The following is a 24,189-nucleotide window of genomic DNA, read 5'->3' on the forward strand; positions in this document are numbered from 1 at the left end:
AGATGAGGATTTCTATGCAGAGAATTTGATGTCAGCTGTTTAGGACTTCATCCTCACAAATCATTATTAAGACGCTTCTCTTTCTAGTAGCTTAGTTAAGTATTTGCAATCGTTTAATTCAGCCGGTTCTCGATGAAATGTGTCCTCAAGCCTTGAGCTGGCTGTTATCGAGAACGCTATTACCCTTAGCGTTATTATTACTATCGTGCTGAAATGTTAATCGCTCGCCTATGGCTCTAATGCGCTTCCTCCTCTACCCCCCCCCCCCCCTCTGCTTAAAGTAGAAGATAAAATGCATCTTCCTTTCGTCTTGTTCTAAGAATACGAGTCTAATCTAAACATTTAGATCTTTTAAATCTGTAGATAGTGCAAAGCTTCTCCGCTAGATGTAGGTAGAGTAGAATCTGCTTTTTTTTTTTTTGCCATTATTTGTGGTTTACACAAGTCACAGGTAAAACTACTACTTGTAAATTGTAAAAGAACGATCAGGAAAAAAAAAATTCAAATGAATCTTGCATGTTTATTGGTATAAACCTTGTATAAATAATGCTGTGATTTATTCAGTGTTCTCGTGCTTGTTGCATCACTTCTACATCTCCCACGATACTCTGTATTTAGAAAACTTTTTTTTTCCCTAGAAACTAATCCTATATGAATTATTAAATGAATGCTGGTATTTCATAATATTATTATGTTCTTTCATTCAAACTGGCTCTTAGCTAGCGTTAGTAAACTAAAAAAAAAAAAGAAAAAAAAAAGGAAATAGATAGCGACAGACATGGTGATCTGTGACATTCTTCTTACTAATGTATGTATGAAATCTTAAGTATTACAGTCGACGTTTTGCAGCGAACTGCATCCGTTTATCAATGACTCAATACATTTCAACATCACGAAACCAACATTTTCTTTTAAGTTGTCAAGATCAGAACCGAGGTATTTACTTGCTTTTTGCATTCTTCATTCCTTTCCCCTTCTTCGGTGACAAATTGAAAGAGCAACTCGAGTAAACATTTTCATATTTATGAGAAGAAATTTTACTCTTCGTAAAGTAAAAGCAAAAAAAATTCTATGGCAAGTATGTTTCAATGTTTATCAAAAAATCCGCTGTCAAATTACACTCTAAAAAGAGTACGATTTAAATTTCGATCTGCTTCAGGATATTTCTAAGAAAGCCATAAAATATTTCGACAACTTAAACTTTTAAATACAACGAAATAACTACAATCGAACGAAAATATTTTTAGTATTTAATATTTAATACAAATTTAAATGTACTGAAGTATGAAATAATACATAAGGATAATGTGTATCCATATTTAACTACACATTATCCTTATATGGACTGGCTTAAAGGGGCGAAGCAAGAATGCTTTTCATTTTCCCCGTTATCTGTAGAGGACAGTGTAGGAATAAGGTGTTATTGAGCTATTAAAGCTCTGATCATGGCAAGAGGGTAACAGCAATAGCCGAGCCTCAGTTAGAACTCCATTGGCTACAGCATTGCCATCCATTACCCTCCAAGGGTATGTAGGGATAAGGTGTTATTGAACTATTAAAGCTCTGATCATGGCAGGAGGGTAACAGCAATAGCCAAGCCTCAGTTAGAACTTCATTGGCTGCAGCATTGCCATCCAATACCCTCCAAGGATATTAATCATCACCGCATCTCACGGTCGATTAGCTCATATATCTCCCTCGCCAACTACAACTACACATTAAACTTGGAATCAAATTAAAATAAAATACTTATTTAAAAAATTAACAGGTGTTTAACAGTATTTTGAAAACTAACTTAACTACTTTGATAAAAATTATATGCAAGTTATAAATAGTTAGTTAAATTGTTGAATTAAATAATATTTTTTAAAATTTACTTACAGTATTTATTCTTTTTTTTTAAAAAAAAAGAAAAGCAGCTATTCTTACATACGAATATGAAAGAAGTTGAATGTTATCATTAAAATGTTCTTGGAAAGAGTTCTCAAATACAGAGAATTGTTATTTCAAGTGATTTTAATGTCATGGAAGAAAGATAGCATCCTTTGTAACTCCACAATGAGTGATGTAAAAATATTATTTAAAGTAAATGCATGTGTGCTCTATATTTACTTCAGTGCACCGAATATTAACACTTGCTATAATTGTCAGCGTGCTTCTTTCTATGCAGGTTGGCTATTTTTAATTTGGTCGCCTCTCTTAAAATATTTTTGTTTGAGATTGGTTTCTTAAAGAAAGCACTTACCAATCGTTCGTCTTTCATTGATGATTTTGTGGGGTTACATTTTGCTGACATATCTAAACCAAATTAAATGGGACAAGTTAGAGCTTTCAACACACCACCAAGATTTGTCTGGTGTGAGATTGCATTAAAATCAATATAAAAACCATACTTGATATATTTTCGAGAAAAATATTAAGGAAGACATTACCTGATTTCCCCACTCCGCTAAGGCCTAGAACTAAAACTCTGAGCGGTTTACGCACGCACTGTGACAACTTGCAAAGCATTGCCTTGGAGCAAGTCCGACGAAGAGGAGTGAACATCAGTGGGGAGTTTGATAAGCCATTTTCCGACACCGGACTTTGCATACCTGATAGAGAAATTCTGTTTCAAGTTACCTGCAAAATAAATACGGTTTTGGAAAATGATAATCTATCTTCCTTTGGAGATAAAAATTAAAAAAAAAAAAGCAAATGCTTATTCTCTTGAATCCCCTCCACACTTTTTTATAATCCAATCAAAAATTAGATTGAATGGCTTATTATAGTAATTCTTCAGTTTACGAACCTTTATCATAAGTGTGAAACTTAACAGAAATATTTCGAAATTGCTGGTCTTGTTTGCTGGCAAATTTGGAGGGTGTGTGTGTGTGAAACGTAACGAACACATACCAATGTAATCAATTTATTTGTTCCCATTACTGTAGTCCACGAAAGAGAACAAATCTTGGTAACAAATAAAGAGATTAACAGAAAGAATATAGGCTTCCTTATATTTTGTATACAGGTCAAAGAATGGTTATATTTCTGTAAGTTTCTTATGAGTATATTTCCGTATTCGAACTCAGAGCGCAGAATAGTAGTAAATAAATCCATATTGAAATAAGATCGGTTTTGGTTATACCAAATGAAAACATTTTTCATTTGGTATAACCAAAGGGTTCCATCATTTTATTATTCATTATTATTTATTATTCTAACAGGCACTTAGGCGTCCACGACCTACCAAGTATCTTTGGATCTCATAATCGTAAATTGAGGATGAGGTGGTTAACCCTATAAGTGTTTTTTTTGTTCCTAAATTACGTATGCTACCGGGAGGGATAGCCCTGCCACCTCACATAAGAGCTGCTAACTCATCTCTAGTTGAAAAGCCCTGCGGTTCTTCGCGTCGTAAGTGGGATCCGAACGCAGGTTTTCCAAACTAAAGAGCTTCGTCTATACCACTGAGCTACGTAGGCTCTCCGACATTTTTTATTAGGTATACTATTTAGTTGGTACATTTATTTGTTATACTTAATTCTACGACTACAATAAATATTATTTTTGTATGCGACGAAAATGTGTTTATATTGTATTCGTGTTTTTCCAATATAAATAAAAATTTCCCGAAGTTAATAATAAAAATTCTCTATTTTCGTTACTGCGTTCAATTGAAGTTAATCCCTCTCCCCGCAACACACACACACACACACACACACACACACACACACACACACACACACACACACACACACACACACACACACACACACACACACACACACACACACACACGCACGCACGCACGCACGCACACGCACACACACACACACACACACACACACACACGATTGCTTCTTGAAGATGTAACAGTCTAGCTTATTTTATCATATTAAACTGAGCACTCTAATCCTTACGTATTATTTAAAATCATTGACATTGAAAGATAAGAATGAATCAAACTTACAAGACTCAAGCATGCAATAACATTAGTGTTGAAAATGTTTAAGTTTACCAAACTGTAAATTTAAACATTTCAGTTGAGCTAACTGTATGTACCAGTTAGCTCAATTGAATTTAGAGCACAATCACTTCAATGATGAAAATTACACAATCACTCTACTATAGCAAATTGAATCCCAGCTAGCTCGTACGACTCCTTATGGAATATATACTATATAGTTCATCTGCAAAATTACTAACAGCTAAGTTTTAGTTTCCAAATTTGCCTTCCGTGACCAATTAACGAGTAGCAATCCTACACTAGAGAATAAGTGACAATGAAATATCTTAATCATTAATACTAACATCTGTGCTTGTAACGAGCTTAGCAATTTATTTCAGATTATATTTCTTGGAATACATTACTTTAGCTTGTCTCTTCTCGTCCTTCATGAAGCTAATTTTCCAAGTAAACGCGAACAACACTAATCCTGCTTACAGAATGGAAATGCAGTATAAACGTGAGCCGAGTATATACTAAAGAATAATCCTTGTTTGTTTATGGATTCGACTATTTAATGCTCGATTGTAATTGTGATCACATCTGCAGTAAATTACCTCAATCCAGCAAGTACCATTTCGTAAGACATTCTCTCTCTCACGTTTCTATAGCTATAGTTACGATAACAACACTGCGTAACAAAGAATTTGTAAATACAGATTGGAAACAAGTTTATTCGTTTATTATGGAAGATCATTTAACGAATTTAAAAATGGAATGTCTTCCTCCCTCACACGTTAGTGATCTTTATCAGCTCAGTGCCAAATTAACCAAAACAATACCTAAACCATCTTATATACGTCGAATATTCAAGTGTTGTAATTTTTAATATGGAATCGGATATAGCACAGAGCAAAACATCAATCAGTTGGGCTTATTGTTTCTAAAATAAGTTACTCTTTGTATAAACGAACGAATGATTCAGTGGTTATCCTTATAATACATAACGCCAGGGTATTATCTATTATGTAAGAAAGAGAATCTATGATGACTCCGAAAATAAGATTTCTGTTTGACTGCAGCTTTTCTATACTTGATTAGTAAGAACAGACACATAAAAAAAAATTCAGGAAACATGCAACAGTAAGTTTTCATAGTTGTTTGGCAGGCTACTTGCACCTGCACATCGATAAATCGTATCGGAAAAAGACACCGAGCGGAAACTACTGGATGCACCTGACAATATTTCAAAAGAAACATGATTTCGTAAGGTTCGAAAGTTGTCAGAGAGCTTAAAATCACAGAACTCGAAGCTATGATTTCGCTTCTTCAACGCAATATCCAATGGTGCACTGCAAACAATAGACAAGCTATTTCATTCACAGCGAATCGAGTGTTGATGAAAGGGGAGATGAGCCAATAAAACAAACATTGTTCTTTTCTGACAGTCAATTGACTTCCAGCACCCTCTAGCGCTGCTTGCAATAAACATTAAAGATCGAAATATCTTTGGATGCTCTTCTACCAGCCGGTAAAACAAGCACGACTTCTAGACATACGTGACTGCTCCAGATTAGATTACACGAATATCTTGCAGACAGGTAGTTCGTTGTATTTCTCGTGGGAGTTTTAGGGGATGTTTTTAAGACGAAAGCTTTGCAGTCCACTGCGCTCATCTTCATTTACATAAAACTTTAATCTGAGAGGACTATATCCGCAGAACAATCTCCTCGATCCTTCGCATGAACGATTTTATGCATCGCACTATTCCTAAAGTAATAGGAGAGAAAAGACAACTAATGTTCTTTATGGCATCTTTCCACATCTCGTGGCCACATGCTTAAGGCTGCACTTCTGCATGAGAGCTTCTACATTGTTTCAAGTACTTAATTGATTCGAGTGACTATGTTCTATGCATTCAGCTAGTCTTCCGTTTTCATCCCGCTTATGCTTGCTTTTATCTTGCCTTGCACAGCATCTCTTAATATTATTTTATGGTTGTAACAATAAAATGCTCCAAAATGTCACTTGTCGAAAATTTTGAGAATGTGAAAACAACTACAAAATATATAAATATATAAATCTCATAAAGCTTAACCATAATCCCTTAATGTCTTCCGGTTGAGATCCGATGAGATCGTTGTCCGTAGATGGGTGATATCCTACGTGTGTTCCTTTAATTAATTTCTTTCTTCATGGACCAGACGAAAAGCACATTGCCATTCTGGAAGAATCCATTACATGCTAAATAACAAAATGCAAGTGTTTTTCTACGAGAGGATAGGCGTCACTACAGTCATACGTTGTTAGTTACTAAAAACAATAACCCTAATTCTGACATGGACTCTTCTGGCTTGGTGGATACCAAGCCAGAAGAGTCCATGGAATCACATTGTTTGTGTCATGGAATCGTTTAGTATTAAAATGTAATTTTTTTTGTGTTGTTGTCAAATCATCAATCTATGTGATACTAAGAACAGTAAAAAAAGAACACTGAAGTCTGCAACTTACACCCTCTGTCCAAAAAGAAACCGAACTTTTAGAAAATAGAAGAAACTAGTGGCGCCATCTGTTGTTGTCGAAAGCGGCAACCTTCATTGGTGTTGTGTGAACTGTTTATGACATTTGTTTTATTAGAAGCCGAGTTATAGTGCCAAGAGTGACAGTGTGTTTTGACGAACGGTCGGTCGTCATGACATTCATGACGTAACGATCGTTTCAAGGAAGTTTGAGTCCTTACGAGCGGTTTTAATGAGGTTCTTGCAGTGTTCAATTCGATACATTTTTTGGTCGTCGGTCAACTTGTAGGGAACAGATCGCGAATTCGATTTACGAAGGCCCAAACCCTGGGTTAAAATGTTGTGCACAGTTGATTTTGGAATCCCCAAATCATCTTCAATCAATCTCACGGACGATTTCGAATTTTCTTTGATGAAATCACGCACTTTTTGGATGTTAAGTTCGCTCAGTCCAATTTTTAAATGGCCCGGCTTTTCGTCGTCCTCAAGCATCTCACGACCACTTTGAAATCACTTAAACCACTCGTAAACTTGAGTATGGAATAAGCATTCATCACCGTATCCTTTTTGAAGCATTTGATGCGTTTCGGTAAAACTTTTACCAAGTTTAACACAAAAGTCAATCGCAGCTCTCTGTTTGAAACTTATTTTCCGACCGTTCGTCAAAACACACTGTCACTCTTGGCACTATAACTCGGCTTCTAATGAAACAAATGTCATAAACAGTTGACACAACACTAATGAAGGTTGCCGCTTTCGACAACAAAAAGATACAACAGGTGGCGCCACTAATTCTTCTATTTTCGAAAAGTTCGGTTTCGTTGGTGTATATTGAGAGATCAGGCCGAACAACGTTACCTGTCCATGTATCAGGCGATGTACTCTTCTTATATCACTAGAAGATGATTTTGTCAATTTAACACCATTCTTGGGTGCGCCGTAAATGTTTTAGATCTCCATCTCGAATACAGCATGCCTTATTGTTAGCAACCGACACTCGTAGCGGATTGATCCATCCTTTTAGAATTTCACGATGTCCTTGCTTTTCCCATGATGCAATTTTATACATTGGTAGATTGAAACGTGTTCTTTTTCGATAAGAGTATTCATAATTCAACGTTATGTCAAAGTACATACGAGGTGTGACAATTTAATTTCCGGAATGGCCGCGTAGTGTCGCCACTGTGGTGATTTAGTTGGTGTCACGTAAGTAATCGTGTTTGCACAGCTTTTAACTAATGCGTGCGTAAACCTTAACCCTTGTTAGTTGGCTATCGCAAAACCAATCGAGATCTGCTTGTAAACTTTGGCGTAAAAATTTGTGATATCGAAAATTGGAGCGGCGTATTAACATCAAATTTTGCGTGAAAATCGGCAAACCTGCTACTGAAACGTTGGAGCTGTTGAAAGCGGCATATGGTGTGGATGTTCTGAAAATGTCCAGTATCTTTGAATGGCATAAGAGATTCAAAGGTGCGCGAGAAGATGTGAACGACAATCCCAAAAGTGGACAGCCCAAAACAAAAATGACGAACCCAAATGTGAACAGACTGCGAAATTTGGTAGTGTGCGATTAATGACTGATGAATTGCAAATGAATCGAGAAACAGTCAGGGTAATTTTAACTGAAGACTTCGATACGAGAAAGTTTTCGAAAGAAATCACGACAATACGCCAAGCCATAGTGCGCTCATCGTGAGAGAGTTTTTAGCCAAAAAATCGATTACCGAATTAGATCATCGTGCTTATTCACCCGACTTAGCTCCCTGTGATTTCTGGCTATTTCCAAAATTAAAGACCGCGCTAAAAGGACGAAGATTTTCTGACATCGCTGATATCCAGCGTAACGTGATAAAGGAAATCAAGAGTATTCAGAAAAACGAGTTCCAGGCCCGTTTCCAAAAATGGGAACACCGTCTAAACCAGCACAAGGGGACTACTTCGAAGGCGACAGTAGCCACTAATGTATAAATTTAATTCCCTGAATGCACCTGAATGCTCCTTTAAAACCTGAGTTTTAAAGAAGAAAACTTCTCCATCCTCGAGAAATCAAACCATGTAAACATATCGACCACGACCAAATTGATAAGCAAACTGATGGGAGAACACACAAAGAGCCAACAGCGACCCTTAACGCATGACAGCCATCAATCTGGCTACAATTAACATTAGTCATAATGACCGAGTGAACTATTAGAGTTCTCTTCTGGGGGTCACAATGAAAATCCATTCAAATCACAGACATACATTAATGGATTAAATCCTAATTAATCACAGAACAGTGGTTGCAAATCTTTCCTACGTGATACCAGTGAAACATCGGAGATTAATTATCGAAGAAAACTAAATCAAACGTTTGCCAGATGACCACATCTTCCTCTGTTTTGTACGTTTTATTTTGGTCCAACTTTAAAATAAGGAATTATTTAACTGCGTAAACTGTTTCAGAATAATACGACGAAACTTATAATTAATGGTAATCAATACAATAGAATACACCAGAAGATGGTGATAAAGCTTACAGACTTTCAAGACGGTAATAAAGCACACAGACTTTGTTTGTTTGTGTGTTGTGTTTTCAGTAAAGATTAAGTTAACACATCTTTTGTAAGTTGAACATTTAACAAACTATAGCAAGAAATGTTCGAAAAGCAGCGAATTTTCTTTTTTGTTTTATTATACTCTTACATGCATTTTTTTTTTCCAAAATACGTCTGTCCATAATTACCCATCCAAAGAACTAACAAATCAAATATACAAAAATAGATTTCTTGACTCCATAGAGATTCTCAATTCTAACTAAGCCTTCCCTTATTGGATATCATTTGAATTACAGCATCCATTGTAATCCATAAACGATTGGTTATTTGTTTTTATAATGTCAGCAGGGAGATTTAGCCGAGCATTCCGTGTATAACGAATTCCACATGCATCGATAAAGAAATGCGTTTCTATGGAGATTTGATTATCCAAAAGTCAATCATTGTTCAGTACTCGCAGCTCCAAATGATACTTACACGAAGATGATTTTTGCTTTTGTCTCGTTTGCTCATGAGAGTTACTAAGTGACGAATGCAAGCTTTTGGATCTGATGAAAGAAGTGATTGTCTTAAGTGATACAAATGTGTTGTTATGTTATGGTCACTTGTTTGTCTCACCGTACGTAACAGTTCTACTCTGACTGGAATAACTTTAATTTGAATTGCGCAATTAGTAGTAAATTTTAAAATATTATGTCAAAAATGTTAGATATATATACTGCGTTGCAAAAATTATTCGGACACACCCATTTTCTTCTAGTAGTGCGTACACTATTGGAAGAAAATGGGAAAAAAGCTAAAACAAATTACAGGTGGTAAGCTAAATAACTGTAGTTGTATGCAATACTAGAAATGGAGTTGGTTTAGTGTTAAACAACCAGCTGCAAAGAGATATTCTACCATCTTAGTCATCAGTCAGTTTGTGCGATTGCAGTACAATTGATCAACTTTTATTCCACAAAGGAAGTGAAAGAGGTCATTTATTCCTAACTAACTTGTTAAGACTAGTGAGCAGCTATTCACCTTTAGCCAATCGTAGAATAGCTGGTCTAAGACTATTAGCGACTTAAATTGACACCCGGGGAGGAGAGGACGAAAGACAAGTGCTGCCATCTCGTGGTCCCTAACTCTAACACTATATATTCTTGTCTGAAATAGTGTGAATTCTATGATTGATTTTTCATGAGTTTACGGGATAAAAAATCTGCTTGCCTGTGCCAGAGAGTAATTAACTTCAATTTCAACTTCAATTCATGGCTTCATTATACAGATGCTAAGAATCAAATAATGAAATTAAATCGGTTGTCATTTTTTAAAAAAATTCTTTAAGATAAGTTTCTTGTCATTCTATCCTCTAAACTAATTCAGAACAACCGAATTAGTTTCTCTTGTCAGAACTTCCATTCGAAATATACGTTTTCCAGCTTAGAAAGAGAGTTCGAATTCTATTTAACGAATGCTCAATGGTATTTCGTTCAATTTGTAACTTTTCTTTTCAAATATTATTCTAATTTGTGCCTAAGTGATCATTTCGCTTCTAGTAATAACAACGTTCTCTAAATTTTCCTCTGATCAAAACAAATTCCTTCACAGGCCATCTCTGCTTAAGAATATGGATCGCTGTTTCTTCCACCGACTGTCAGCCCCATTTTGTTTGAGTATGAGCACGCTTTGTTCCCGATGAAGCCATTTACTTCGTCTCCGTAAACAAGACTTCAATAGCCTATCACACAACGTTTTCAACGCTGAAGCAGAGCTCTCTTTTGTTCGTTAGGCTTCCTCATTCATCCTCAGATGTATAGAAACAACACGAACCTACACAGTCCTTTTATATTTCCGAGTACGCCTTTCTATCCCTACTACTTAGTAGAGGAACACACACACACACAAATGGCCTCGAGATTGCTGGTTGTTTTAGATTCAAGAGATGTGCAGACACGTGCTACTGTTCCCAGAGTTCTGCACGCACACAGTGACACCTTAAATTTGTTCATCCCTTTATGGCCTAATGGTTTTGAAGTGTTGAAATAAACTCCATATAAACAGTCTTTCATAACCCATAATTTTTACGAAACCAACTCCAGTATTGTGATGAAAAAGACATGAAAGTGACAGATCATTTGTGTCAAGATCCACGAGATAATTTCTATCTAATTTGTTTTCAATTTAATTCAAACGTTTTTTTTTTTTTTTACATCATCATACATCTCGATCTTTTCAGACCTGTAGTCATGGCGACGATACAAAATTCACACGTCATTCGCATAAAGTATTCTGGATATATTTTTTAAAAATTCAATTAAACTTGATATAGTCGGGATTTGTGGTAGTGGTTGGTGCTACGAAAACCTGAAATGAATATCTCCCAGCAAAATGCATGTAAGGCAGGAACACTAATCGTATTAAATGCATCGACGTTGTGGTACTGAGGAACTAACTCAAACTTGGAAAACTCGCAGAGACTGGTATATGTCGTAAGAATTAACGGGGAATCAATATGTGTATAACTCCGAGAAACCATAGGGAACGAAGAAAGGTCACGTGTTTAATGTGGATAAGGGTATCGACGTTCTCAAATTATAGAATTGCATGCCTTCTATTCTGTTCAGAATTCATTTAAAGAATTGAAGATATTTTCGTAGAGTGATTAATTAAAGAAACAATAATGTAATTTTTTAAAATAAATTTAATTTATTTATTTAATTCTTAATAAAAATCAACAAAATGAATGTAAATAAATAATAATTAATTTCAAGTTAATAATTAATCTTAGTTATAAAAATAAAATTTATTTTTCAGAATCAAATGTGATTGCAAGGCTAAGAAATTTCATTTTTTTTTTATTAATTTTTAGGTTTTTCGTATTTTTTATTTACTTTTTACATGATTCGAAAAATCTTGCTCGAAACTAAACATTGAATTATTTTCTTATCCAATTAACTTTCTAATAAGCGCAGTAATGTCCTTACACCTGGTCGTGAAATTCATCTCTCTTAGTTAAATAAAAAAAAAAAAAAAACTGCCTCTTGAATGGAATCAATCGACCGTGAGATGCGGTGATTGATTCATTCAATCCAATACCCTTGGAGGGTAACGGATGGCAATGCTGTAGCCAATGAAGTTCTAACTGAGGCTCGGCTATTGCTGTTACCCTCCTGCCATGATCAGAGCTTTAATAACTTAATAACACCTTATCCCTACACTGTCCTCTACAGAAAACGGGGAAGATGAAAAGCATTATTGCTTCGCCCCTTTAAGCCAGTCCTTATAAGGACTAAACTGCCTCTTACAAGATGTTAAGGGAATTGGATTAATACCCTTGAAGGGTAATGGATGGCAATGCTGTAGCCAATGAAGTTCTAACTGAGGCTTGGCTAATGCTGTTATCCTCCTGCCATGATCAGAGCTTTAATAGCTCAATAACACCTTATCCATACACTGTCCTCTACAGATAACGGGGAAGATGAAAAGCATTCTGCTTCGCCCCTTTAAGCCACTCCTTATAAGGACAAAATGTTAATCCCCGTGTGGTGGTCGTGATAAGAATAGCTCCGCTGAAGCCCATGCATGTCGTATGAGGCGACTAAAATGGGTACCCAGGGAGGGTTATGGATGGCAATGCTGTAGCCAATGAAGTTCTAACTGAGGCTCGGCTATTGCTGTTATCCGCCTGCCATGATCAGAGTTTAATAGCTTAATAACACATTATCCCTACACTGTCCTCTACAGATAACGGGGAAGATGAAAAGCATTCTTGCTACGCCCATCTAGCAAAAAAAAAAAAAGTTAACAACGCAATCTACCTTTTTCCGGCTAAATGTCAGTTAACCAGTCTCATATGGATGTAGTGAGATTTTGCTTTCAGAAACTTTGATTTTTTTCTTAAAAAAGGAAGAAAAACTGGCTGGAATGGAATGTATACGCATATTACTGTCAAATGCACCATCTTATGGCCTTAGTTGCCTCACTAGATACATACAACTCACCTCAGCTACTATTGTCCTGAAATGAAAGAGTAACAAAAACAAATCCCCAACGAATTCTCAGTCAAACAAACAAAAAAAGTACACGAACATATTTTGTGTATAATATTCGATAAAAATATACTTACGAGAAGTTATAATCGAATGCCGGTACCAGGATGTGTTTTTCCAATTCAAATTGACATTGTCTAGTAAACATATCTGATTTCGATAAGCATTCAAAAGAAGACTTGCGTTTTCTTTTCTTTTCTGTTTTGTGCGTGTTTGTGTGAAATGTTTGCCTCTAGATATTCGGTAATCTTCTACTAATGATAGAAAGAGAGGAAAGAAGAAGATAAAGAAACGATCAAATGAACTGTGGTATGTAATTGGAAAGAACCACCCAAGTGTGTCAAGCTGCTGTAAGTGGCAAGATGCATTGGCATTTTTGCTCACATCTCTGCACACCATTAAGGTACTTCTCCACTTCCCAGTTTGCTTCTATCTCGATACATCCGAGAGAAAACAAGTTCCCGCTGGACAGGTAATTACTTGCTTGTCAGTGTTCTTAATACTTTCGCCTTCAAATTAATCAATCGATCCTGTTGTTACCTCTGCAAAATAATGAGAGAGAGAGAGAGAGGTCGGAGCAGTAAAGTTGAGTTCTCTGAATAAACAAGAATCATTGAATCCAATGTATAGCACTCATAAAACAGTTAGAAAGCAATTTATTTTCATTAAATTAATTTAAATGATTCATGGTAATTGAAAGATTTCACACGACACTATTTATACTTAGCGCTCATAAGTATATTACATTATATTTTTATATTAACAATTAGGTTTTTTTTTCCGTCTAAACAGCAGTTGAGTGCACACTATTGATGTAGAATGCGGGGATTATTCCAAAAACTGTGAGTGATCTCCAAGATCACTGTAAACCTCACAGAATAAACTCATCTCCCGTCGAAAAATACGGTCTAGAAGTCTCTTGCTATACCATAAAAGCAGTTATACCAATTCAACATTGGAACTTCTTTGGGAGATGAACCGAGTCCTTGACTCTTCATCCCTTCATCAGTTTTTAGCTTGTGTATGAGTGGTTTATTGTGGGTAATTTACCCGCTCATTGTGAACATTGTAAGCTGTATTAGCTTTCTCTTGTGATGGCGGATTTCGGTTTTTTATATTTGAAACGATCTGAGGGTTTGTAGTCCGTTGCCTGTGGAATTAGTTGATTTGGATGATTATCTGTGATTGTGAAGAATTTTTCTGTTATGCCTGTCATGTAAGTCTTGATATCTGGAAGGTTGGCTTCTTGGTGTAACTGGAGGTTTCTGATGAACCAAGGGGGCATTAAATGCCGTTCTTAGGCATTTGTTCTGGATCGCCTGTAATCTGTGAATGTCCTGTTTAGAAGTGTGTCCCCAAGTTGGTGAGGCGTAAGTTATCTGAGGTCTTATCACTGATTTGTAGAGGAGAAATTTGTTGTTTATATTTAGGAAGCTGTTTCTATTCAAAAGTGGATAGAGCTGTGCATAGTCTGACTTGCTTTGGTGGAGACACTATTTATGTGTGTCTTGAAATTTAGGCGCTTATCCAGATGAACTCCAGATACTTGGTAGAGTTGTGCCAAGGGACTTGTGCAGAGTTGTGCAGAGCTTTTTCCTGGGTTGATTGCGATACGCCATTTTTTGTACCAATTCTATAATTCGTGGACTGTTCTCTGTAGCTTGTTTGAGGCTAGATGTGGACGGAGGGATCTGGCTATGATAATTGTATCATCGGCATAGAGAGCGGTGATAGATGGGGACAACTTGGGAAGATCTACCATGTATATGGAGAAGAGTAGGGGAGACAGCAGAGAGCCTTGAGGGACTCCAGCCGTGACTCTCCTCTCTGTGGATCTGATTCAATTGAGTTTTATTTAAAATGTTTTGTTATTCAGATATTATATGATAAGTAGAACTAGTGGTAATGAGATTCCTACTTGGTGTAGTTTAAAAATCAGACCATAATGCCATATTCTATCAAATACTTTTGTTATGTTCAGGAAGACTGCGCCAGAACGATGGTGCCATTCGAACCCTTGTGTGACGTATTCAATGACTCTATAAATTTGAAGCGTTGTGGAGTGATATTTCCTAAAGCCGAATTGCTCGTCTTGTATGACGTGGTTGATATGGGTTGCCTCTTGAATCCGTGTGAGGATAGCGCGTTCGGCTATCTTGTCTACACATGATAGAAGGCTGATCGGTCTATAATTCTGGGGAAATTGTGTATTTTTCGATCTTTTGGAATTAGGAAGACATCCGCAACTTCCATCGCTCTGGAAAATAATTTAGCCGAAGGATGGCATTAGTGATGGCTACCAGATGCATGACCCCTTTTCGGAGAAGTAGCTTGAGCGCCTTGTTCGTCATTCCATCCGGACCCGGAGCCTTTTTGTTGTTTAGTTTTCTTATGATCTCATATATTTCTGTTGGTGACACGGGTTTGTTGTTGGATTGGAATGAGGCGTTTTGAGTAATTTTACTCACTTGTGTGTGGATTTTTCTTATGAAGTTTATATCTATATTGATATAATTTGGGCTGCATTGTCTTTCTAAGCTGTCTGCAAATGCTTCTGCTTTATCCTCATCATTGTAAACAACTCTATATTCACCTTGAATTGGAGGAAGTGTGTAACGCTTCGACTGAAGTGATCTGATCATTCTCCACAATGACTGATCCTCTGTGTTTAGGTGATGTATTTTGTTATTCCAAAGTTGGTTTCGGTGGCCCTTTAGATCATACCGAACCTGCTTTGTTGCTCTGTTAACTGCCTGATTATCTGCGGGATCCATTGTTCTGTGATATTGTCTTCTTAATCTGTTTTTCTCACGGATAAGACGTTTTATGTCCTCTGGGAGTTTATTTGGTGGTGCACACTTGGTTATATTTCTTATCTGTGTTATTGCTGTTAGTATTTGCTTTTCAAAGGTTTTCACTGCCTTTTCTATATCTTCAGTGGATGTTATATGTGGAATTGGGCCAATGTTATCCTGGAAAGCTGAGGGTAGTTGTTTCCAGTTTATAAAGGTGGTGGGGTTTTCTGTTAGATCTTGTATGGCGCCTAGTTGTAATATGATGGGGTTGTGATCAGAACTTAAGTCATTAACTGCCTGTATTTAATAGCTGTGCGCAATGTTTTTTTAGTATTGCTATATCAAGTGCATCTGGACGGCCGGTTGCTCCGTAGTGTGTGAGTTCTGTGGGTCCTATTACTGTCATATTTCTTGTAGTGGTATATGAATTCAGTAGCCTGCGGTTGATATTTCAGTTTCTGCTATTCCATGTGGAATGTTTGGCATTAAAGTCGCCTACTACGATTACTGCTCTACCTGCGTTTATTATTTCATCCAGATCTGAATCTAGGAGTTTTTTATTTGGGGGGTTGTAGGCTGCGAATATCCTGATAATGCTTGTGTTTTTTTTCCATATGTATTTCTATTCCTGTGGTTTCCATGTGTTCTGTTTGGGGTTCGGCTATTGTATTATGCTTTATGTTTCTTTTGACAAAGATGGCAGTGCCTCCTCCTCTTGCATAGGATCTGTATGTACGGTAAGTGCTATAATTGTTGATTCTGACCTTGTCATTTGGACGAAGGTGTGATTCATTTATGAGGATGATGTCTGCTTGGGTTTCTGCTGCAAACTCCTGTAGTTCCTGTATCTTGGTGGATAGTCCGTTTGCATTCCAGCTGAAAATCTGTAATGATTTAGGTTTTCTATTAGCCTTATCCATTAAGGATTTCAACAAGCAGTGATTGAGTGTGTCTTAAGATGATATCCTTGGCTTCTTGAATTGGATTGGTTTGCCGGAGTTCAGCAAGCATTTCTCCAATGTGGCTTGTCATGTTCTGTAGGATAGGCTTGTTGGTTTGCTGTGACTGGTTTGGTTTTGACTTTGGGTCTTTTAGGTAGGTTGGTCTTGTTACTTTAGCATACGTCCTTCCGTCCATTGTGGAGACTGTGGTTTGATGGGAGGATGTGCGTTCTTGTATAGGTTTGCTGGTTTGGAGTTGTGTCTTTTGGTTTTGAGGAAATGATGTGCAGCCCCTATAGTTTGCGGGGTGTGGGCCTCCGCAATTTGCACACTTTGCTGGTTGTGTGCGGGGTTTTTGGCATTCATTTATTGCGTGTTTGCCACCACATTTAACACATCGGTAATCTGTTTTGCAGCAGCGTTGTGAGTGGCCAAACTTTTGACAGCGATGACATTGCGTCGTTGTTTGTTTATGTTTTAGCGATTCAGTCTTTATGACTAAATCACAAATAGTTTGAAGATCGTATATGTGTTTTTAGTCTTTGTTGATCTCTATCAATGTTAGAGGATATGTGTTTTTTTATTTCCTCTCTGAGCACAACTTTAAGGTTCTTTTCACTATTGAGTGTAAATATGTGGTAGGTAGGTTGCTATTATTCAGAAATTTTGTTAGTTGATTGTAATCGGTAGAATTTTTGGCTGGATGCAAATTCCTTCTTCTGTATTAGTGGATTTCGTAAATGATATTTCTAGAGTTCGGAGTGAAGTAACAACTGATGTCCAATGGTTTTTATCCCTTAGGATGACTGTGGATATTCTTTCTTTTGAGTTTGTATTAATATCAGTCTCCATTGCTACTATTTTGGGTGATTCTCTAGTAACGGAAATTTTCCTTTTTTTAGTTTTAACGGTTTGGAATTCTTCCTCTGTGTCAGCTGGATCCAATATATGGTGGGCATTGTTTTGGGATATTGCCGCATCCTCAAGATCTAGTGGCTGCTTCCCCCAACTTCGCTGTTCAATGTCCAATGCCTTCACGTTTTCCAGACTGTCGTCTGTGACAATTGTGGGTGGGAAACGTGTCATAGAGTTTTACTTTTCCCGGCCACCTACTATTAAGCACCTCACCTAAGCGGATAAATTCCTGATAAACGTCTTCAAATTTTGTTTTGTCTATTAGTTTTTCCATGTCTATGTCTATCAATTATCAAAACTTAAAGTTTGAAAAGCTGGTTCTAGAACCAAAATGTGAAATCACGTAGACCAAATCGATGATCTACCAGCAAATAGAAATCCCGCAGTCACAAAATGAAGAAAAAGCTTACTTTTAAGTATTTTGATTCTTGCGAGTGAATTGAGCAAAGCTTATGGAAGGTCGACGAAAGACAAATCACTTCTCTAATCATTAACAACCCACAATTCAATCCGTAATTTTTATAATCTTAATCCTCACCAGGCAAAAAAAAAAAAAAAATCCTCCAGAATCATGGACCATGAAACTTGGCGCACCTTAAACTTCGCAAAATCAACAATCTTATATGGACTGGCTTAAAGGGGCGAAAGAAGCAAGAATGCTTTTCATCTTCCCCGTTATCTGTAGAGGACAGTGTAGGGATAAGGTGTTATTGAGCTATTAAAGCTCTGATCATGGCAGGAGGGTAACAGCAATAGCCAAGTCTCAGTTAGAACTTCATTGGCTACAGCATTGCCATCCATTACCCTCCAAGGGTTAATCACCGCATCATCGCAAAATCAACAGTCCTTATAAGGACTGTTGATTTTGCGATGCTTTTCATCTTCCCCGTTATCTGTAGAGGACAGTATAGGGATAAGGAGTTATTGAGCTATTAAAACTCTGATCATGGCAGGAGAGTAACAGCAATAGCCGAGCCTCAGTTAGAACTTCATTGGCTACAGCATTGCCATCCATTACCGTCCCAGGGTTTCCAATTTGGCTTCTCTTAAAAAAAAAATTTAAACAAAAAAATAAAATAAACTCTCCATCGCAAAACCAACAATTGACAATTATTCTTTAAGGGTGAAGCAAAATGCTTTTCATATTCCCCGCTATCTGTTGTGGTTACAGTGAGGGTAAAATTTACGAGCAGTTTGCCCGCCCTGAATGGGCATGGAGATTATGCATCACTAAAGGAGGCTAATATAGCTTTTGGTCTTCTATATTTGAATATGTCCGTTGGCTCGTATGCTGCAGCTTGTTGAACCAAATCGTTGGGATGTGTGGACGTCTTTAGAAAAATCCTTATAAGGACTGGCTTAAAGGGGCGAAGCAAGAATGCTTTTCATCTTCCCCGTTATCTGTAGAGGACAGTGTAGGGATAAGGTGTTATTGAGCTATTAAAGCTCTGATCATGGCAGGAGGGTAACAGCAATAGCCGAGCCTCAGTTAGGACTTCATTGGCTACAGCATTACCCTCCAAGGGTATTGGATTGAATGAATTAATCACCGCATCTCACGATCGATTGATTCCTTATAGTCCTTATAAGGACTGGCTTAAAGGGGCGAAGCAAGAATGCTTTTCATCTTCCCCGTTATCTGTAGAGGACAGTGTAGGGATAAGGTGTTATTGAGCTATTAAAGCTCTGATCATGGCAGGAGGGTAATAACAGCAATAGCCGAGCCTCAGTTAGAACTTCATTGGCTACAGCATTGCCATCCATTACCCTCCAAGGGTATTGGATTGAATGAATCAATCCTCCCTCGATTGATTCCTCCTACAGGCTTGTTATTTCTAGTTGAAATATTTGAGCTTATTTTAGGTTTGTTTATATTAACTATTGAATAGAAAAGATTTTTCCTGCATCTTTAAATTTTAACAAGAAACTCTACACATTTTTATGTATTCAAAAGTGTTTTATATACATTCATTAAATTTTTTCTTTCTTTCATTAATCTTCGGTTTGTACAAGCGGATGAAAATATTTATCTTTCCAGTCAATGAGATGCGAACGATTAGTTTCGATCAAAAAGATATTTATTTCAAAGGAGAACTTTTGTTTAGATGTTACAAAAAAGCGGAAAAATGTTTTGCTTAAATGGAAATGGGAAAAACAATTAAATTTTTAAATTAAAAAGAATATTTTATTTGTTACTTTCAATATTATTTTTGCTATTGGAGATATTCATCGGTCTGAAACTTTTTCCACATTTCCTCTCTTTTAAAAACACTAAAAACGAAGTCAGCAGATAATAGCTTGTAGATTACTGTACAGCGTTTGTTTACTACTGATTGGAACTCTCTTCAACCCCCCCCCTTCCTTTACTTTCCACTTGTTATTGGTGTTATACATTATTTGAAAAATGCACATTATTCTCAGCTGTCCCAAACTTCTTTCTCGCTAACGTATAGTTGCTGAGTTTTTTGAGATTTCAAGTAGTATAATAAAATCGAAGTAATAAAATAAAAATAAAATAAATCTTTCCATTTTTTTCGGGATTATTTAAAAGCATGTTCACAACTTTGAAGACTGTCAGCTTAATTTACAATGAACAAACCAAAATGTTCTGGAAGATAGATATTTGTATGAAATTTGTCGCCATTTTTTACTAGTTTAAGGTAATTGCTGCTAGTTGGCGCTAGTGTAGTGTAAACAAAAATGGTGATGCTAAACATTACAGAACGAAGACATCAGATTTGTTATTATTATAAACTAAAGATTTTGAGAATAACCTGATATCGTACAAATCATGGATGATAATTACGACAAGAATGTTTTTGGAGAGATTTTTAAGAGTGCTTAAATCAGATTTAGACAACTATGGATCAAGTAATAGATTTAGATTCTTTATGTGTTCCTCTTGGACCGATTCACGGGCATTCCCATTAAAGATAGGTTTAACTAGCGATCAAATTCATCTAAAAGTATGCTGCTTTACAAACTCAGTTAGTAAAGCACCATATCTGATCTTTTACCTATTTAACCCTATTTTTGTACTCTTTTTCTCCATATGAGAAAAGTATTGATTATACATGCATAAATGGCTATTGGGATTCAGTAGCTAGCTCAATAAAGTTCCATGCATGAAAATGATTCACTACTTTGCATAAAATTCTTCTGTAACTCCATGACAATGTTTATTAATAGAAATCAAATGTTAGTCGCTGATATTTTCTTGCATTGAATAAAATACCCGTTCCTTCCCAAAAATGTGTTTGTTTATTTTCAACAACTTCGTGATTCTGGCGTGTTGTGCCTTTTAAAATGCAGGTGCCAACATTTCTAAAACTGTCACTCCAATACGAAGCTGCAAATGTCAAAGTTTAAACAACTTTGCGAACACATTTCTTTATAATTCCATATTGGAACTGACATTACTTGCTATCGGCGTGAGATGTTTCTTTTAGATTAGGAAATTCAGGATTTATGAGAAAACATTTCAGGTACATATTCCAGCTGGCGCCGAAAAAAGAAAGAAAAAAGAACAAACTTAGAATCATAAATTTTCGCTATCTTTTTATTATTTTTTTATTTTATTTTATTTTTAGGACTGAATATTGCATTCTTCCTGTAGAGGTAAACTTACTGTCTAGAGAACATCATATTAAGAAGGATGAGAAAAACAAATTAATGTTTCAATAATAAATAAATTAATAAATAAATAAAGGATTCAATACCTGATTGTGATCAGAATAATTGCCCATAAACCTCTTATTAAAATCTAATAAAAATATACCAACTATTGAGTAAATTTAATAATAATAATAATTTATTATATTAATAGTACTAGTAATAATAAGATGTTTCTGAGTCAGTATGACATCGATCACATAATAAATACAACATATTTTTTCTTTTTCTTTGCAATCAAAAAAATTATTAATCCTTATTAGCAGTCAGTAAGCTATCCTTTATTCGTAATTGAGGATTACACAATTAATCCTTATTTTTTTTTAAATTAACGAATTAATAATTCTACGAAAAGTTTGGAGCATAATGAATATAATTAGAAAATCACTGTCATAAAAATCAATTCTTCTTAGGCGAAATATCAACTTGCATTTCCATGGCAACGATCATTCGTCTAAGTGACGTGATAAAAAGCAGTTTTTACTTTTATCAGTAATGAAATATGCTTGTCACTACTTCTACAAGGTCTGAGTTCCAATTAGCTCCTCAATATATAGAATGCCCTTTTAAGATCGAAAGGGGAAATATTTTGGGGCGTTGTGCAATCCGAAACAAATTAGTACCGTCGAAAAACCAGCATCATCCATTTGTTGAGCCGTGAATTCCCATACATACATATATATTTTCTACTTTTCTGGCTTTATAAAAATAAGAACAAAATCCGTGCGTGAGCTACCGCCCTATTTTATCTACTTGGGTTTGGGCGTCTCTGTCGTACACTCTGAAGAGTGATGCCCTTTGGTTGAAATGACCTGTTACGAATCTCGTCTGGGAAGTGAGGAATATTTATAAGATTTTTATAAATCTTTCAACCAAAGATCGGTTAGCTGATCCCATACGGGGGTGGGAAACTTTTCTTCGAAAAAACTTGGTTTTGATACCACAAAAAAAAAAAAAAAAAAAACACTGGACGCATATACACTGCTTGCAAAGAAGTCAACGGACATCCCCATGGGCAAGGTGCTATGGTTGAATCCGATGGTTCGATAAGCCCAAAACTCTGCAGTAAAAAGGACTGAAACCAGTTTCATTCAGAAAACAAAATTCCAGTGCAATGGCGCAGTGTCTTCATCCCGATCGCATTGTGGAGTTTCACAGTAATAACTGTGTTGCTAGTCCAGTAATTCATCAAAACCCACCGAATTGCGGGTGATCAATACCCATTTTCCAAACTACTCCTCTCTTTAATTATGTAATGGTAAAAGATGGCGGTTATCTGAGAAGCAGCAATCTCAACTTGAGAACTACGCAGACAACAAAACAAACCTGTTAGCATCAAAATGCTATTAAGCATCAACAGAAATATATTACTAGATTTACATTAATCAGACGAGACGTTTTGTAAGAGGACATAGCCCATGTATCCGAAGCTGGGCAGTGAGGTTTTTGAAAGGGATTCTTACGTAAAACCTTGGGTGCCCTAATCTGTCATTCATTCTTCTCTCTCACGATCGCTTCCATAGTTAACTGTCCAGGACGTCAAAATATCTGCTTTTCGGTCTAGAACGCATGAAAAGTTTTTAAATGTGAATTGAACCTAAGAAAAGTTGTAAACCTCTTATACATCTAATACCGTAGTGGTTAATAATTCAGAAAGCTTTCTGCAGAGATATCAAATACGAACTTTTTTGAAGCACTTCAGGCCTCCAGTAAGGAGTGGTCTTACGCTGAATACTATCTCTTACCAACCAAACCAAAGAATAAAGCTTTACGAGTACACGGGCTTTTCAAAACATACAAACCGAGCAGAAGAATGTACACAATAATAAACAGTCATAATAGATTTGTTTCATAGCCTTAGTAGCTTCGTCCATAATTCCAGACAACCCACCCGCTTGTTTTATCATTTCAAATACCTTAACAGCATGCTTAGCACACTTGATGTTTAATCTTTGTTCTTAACTACAATTATTCAGCTTTATAACCATACTAAATGCAGTTCTTTTTCGCCAGTTACACTGTAAGTATACCAGAAATAAACTGATTCATTTTGCTTATTCTTTCTATTGGAATTAAGGTGCTCAATAAAAGCGATGTTCTTAGATATTCATAGTCACATCTATGAATGTATAAGAACATTGATTTTATTTTCAAAATATAAAAATAAATTTTTAAAAAATTAATTAAAAATTTAATCTAAGAATAAAATTTTTAAATTTAAAATAAAACACATTAATTCACAAAAATAAAACGATTTAAGAATTATTATATAACCTCCTAGAATCTACTTGCCTAACAAATGCTAAGCGAATCTATAAAACCCATCAAAGAAAGAGGGGATCAGAGTTTAATGTTCGAACGGATTTCATTGAAAAATATTGAACGACGCCAATGCATTTTAAATACATAAAAAATCGTTCTTCCCATCACGATGTCATTTTTTCAAAAAGACGTATCATCCGTACGAATTCTTGAAGAAGATTGGCATTTCCTTTGTAAGACATACAAATGCTTTGTAAAGTCTGCATTAAATCGATACAACACTGACTTCTTTTTTAAAATTTAACGAGGTCATCAAGGTGGCCTCAGGTAGAACGAGGAGTGATTAAAAGCAATAGTGTTAATTAATCCCTGCAATATACCGAACAAATGGTTCATTTCTTAAATTATCGCAGGCGTCTTTAGGAACTGCATCAACCTTCAGTTAAGAAGAGATTAGGCATCCAATTAAGAAACTGGTTTTCGTTGGTGCTAGTTAGAGATAATTTGGGGTGTTAATTGGAAATGTTCCATCTTTAAATTTAATTACTTACTTGGCTCATGGTGATCTTCGGTAGTTGACTCA

The 24,189-nt window shown here is 36.1% G+C and overlaps 1 protein-coding gene across 2 annotated transcripts in view; it reads right to left on the reverse strand.

Moving 5' to 3' along the window:
- Positions 1-24,189, reverse strand: part of LOC150093738 (ras-like protein 1) — a 61,179-nt gene that overhangs the window by 24,530 nt on the left and 12,460 nt on the right. For both annotated transcript variants that reach the window (XM_090413098.1, XM_090413099.1), the window contains exon 2: positions 2,433-2,622. In XM_090413098.1, the coding sequence (XP_090269224.1) occupies positions 2,433-2,592 (160 nt within the window). In that variant the 5' untranslated portion in view covers positions 2,593-2,622. The remainder of the gene's footprint in view (positions 1-2,432; positions 2,623-24,189) is intronic.

This window comes from Typopeltis vanoorti, chromosome 23, assembly GCF_054136105.1.
Source record: "Typopeltis vanoorti isolate ZY-2024b chromosome 23, IOZ_Tvanoo_1.0, whole genome shotgun sequence".
Classification (NCBI taxonomy): Eukaryota; Metazoa; Arthropoda; class Arachnida; order Uropygi; family Thelyphonidae; genus Typopeltis; species Typopeltis vanoorti.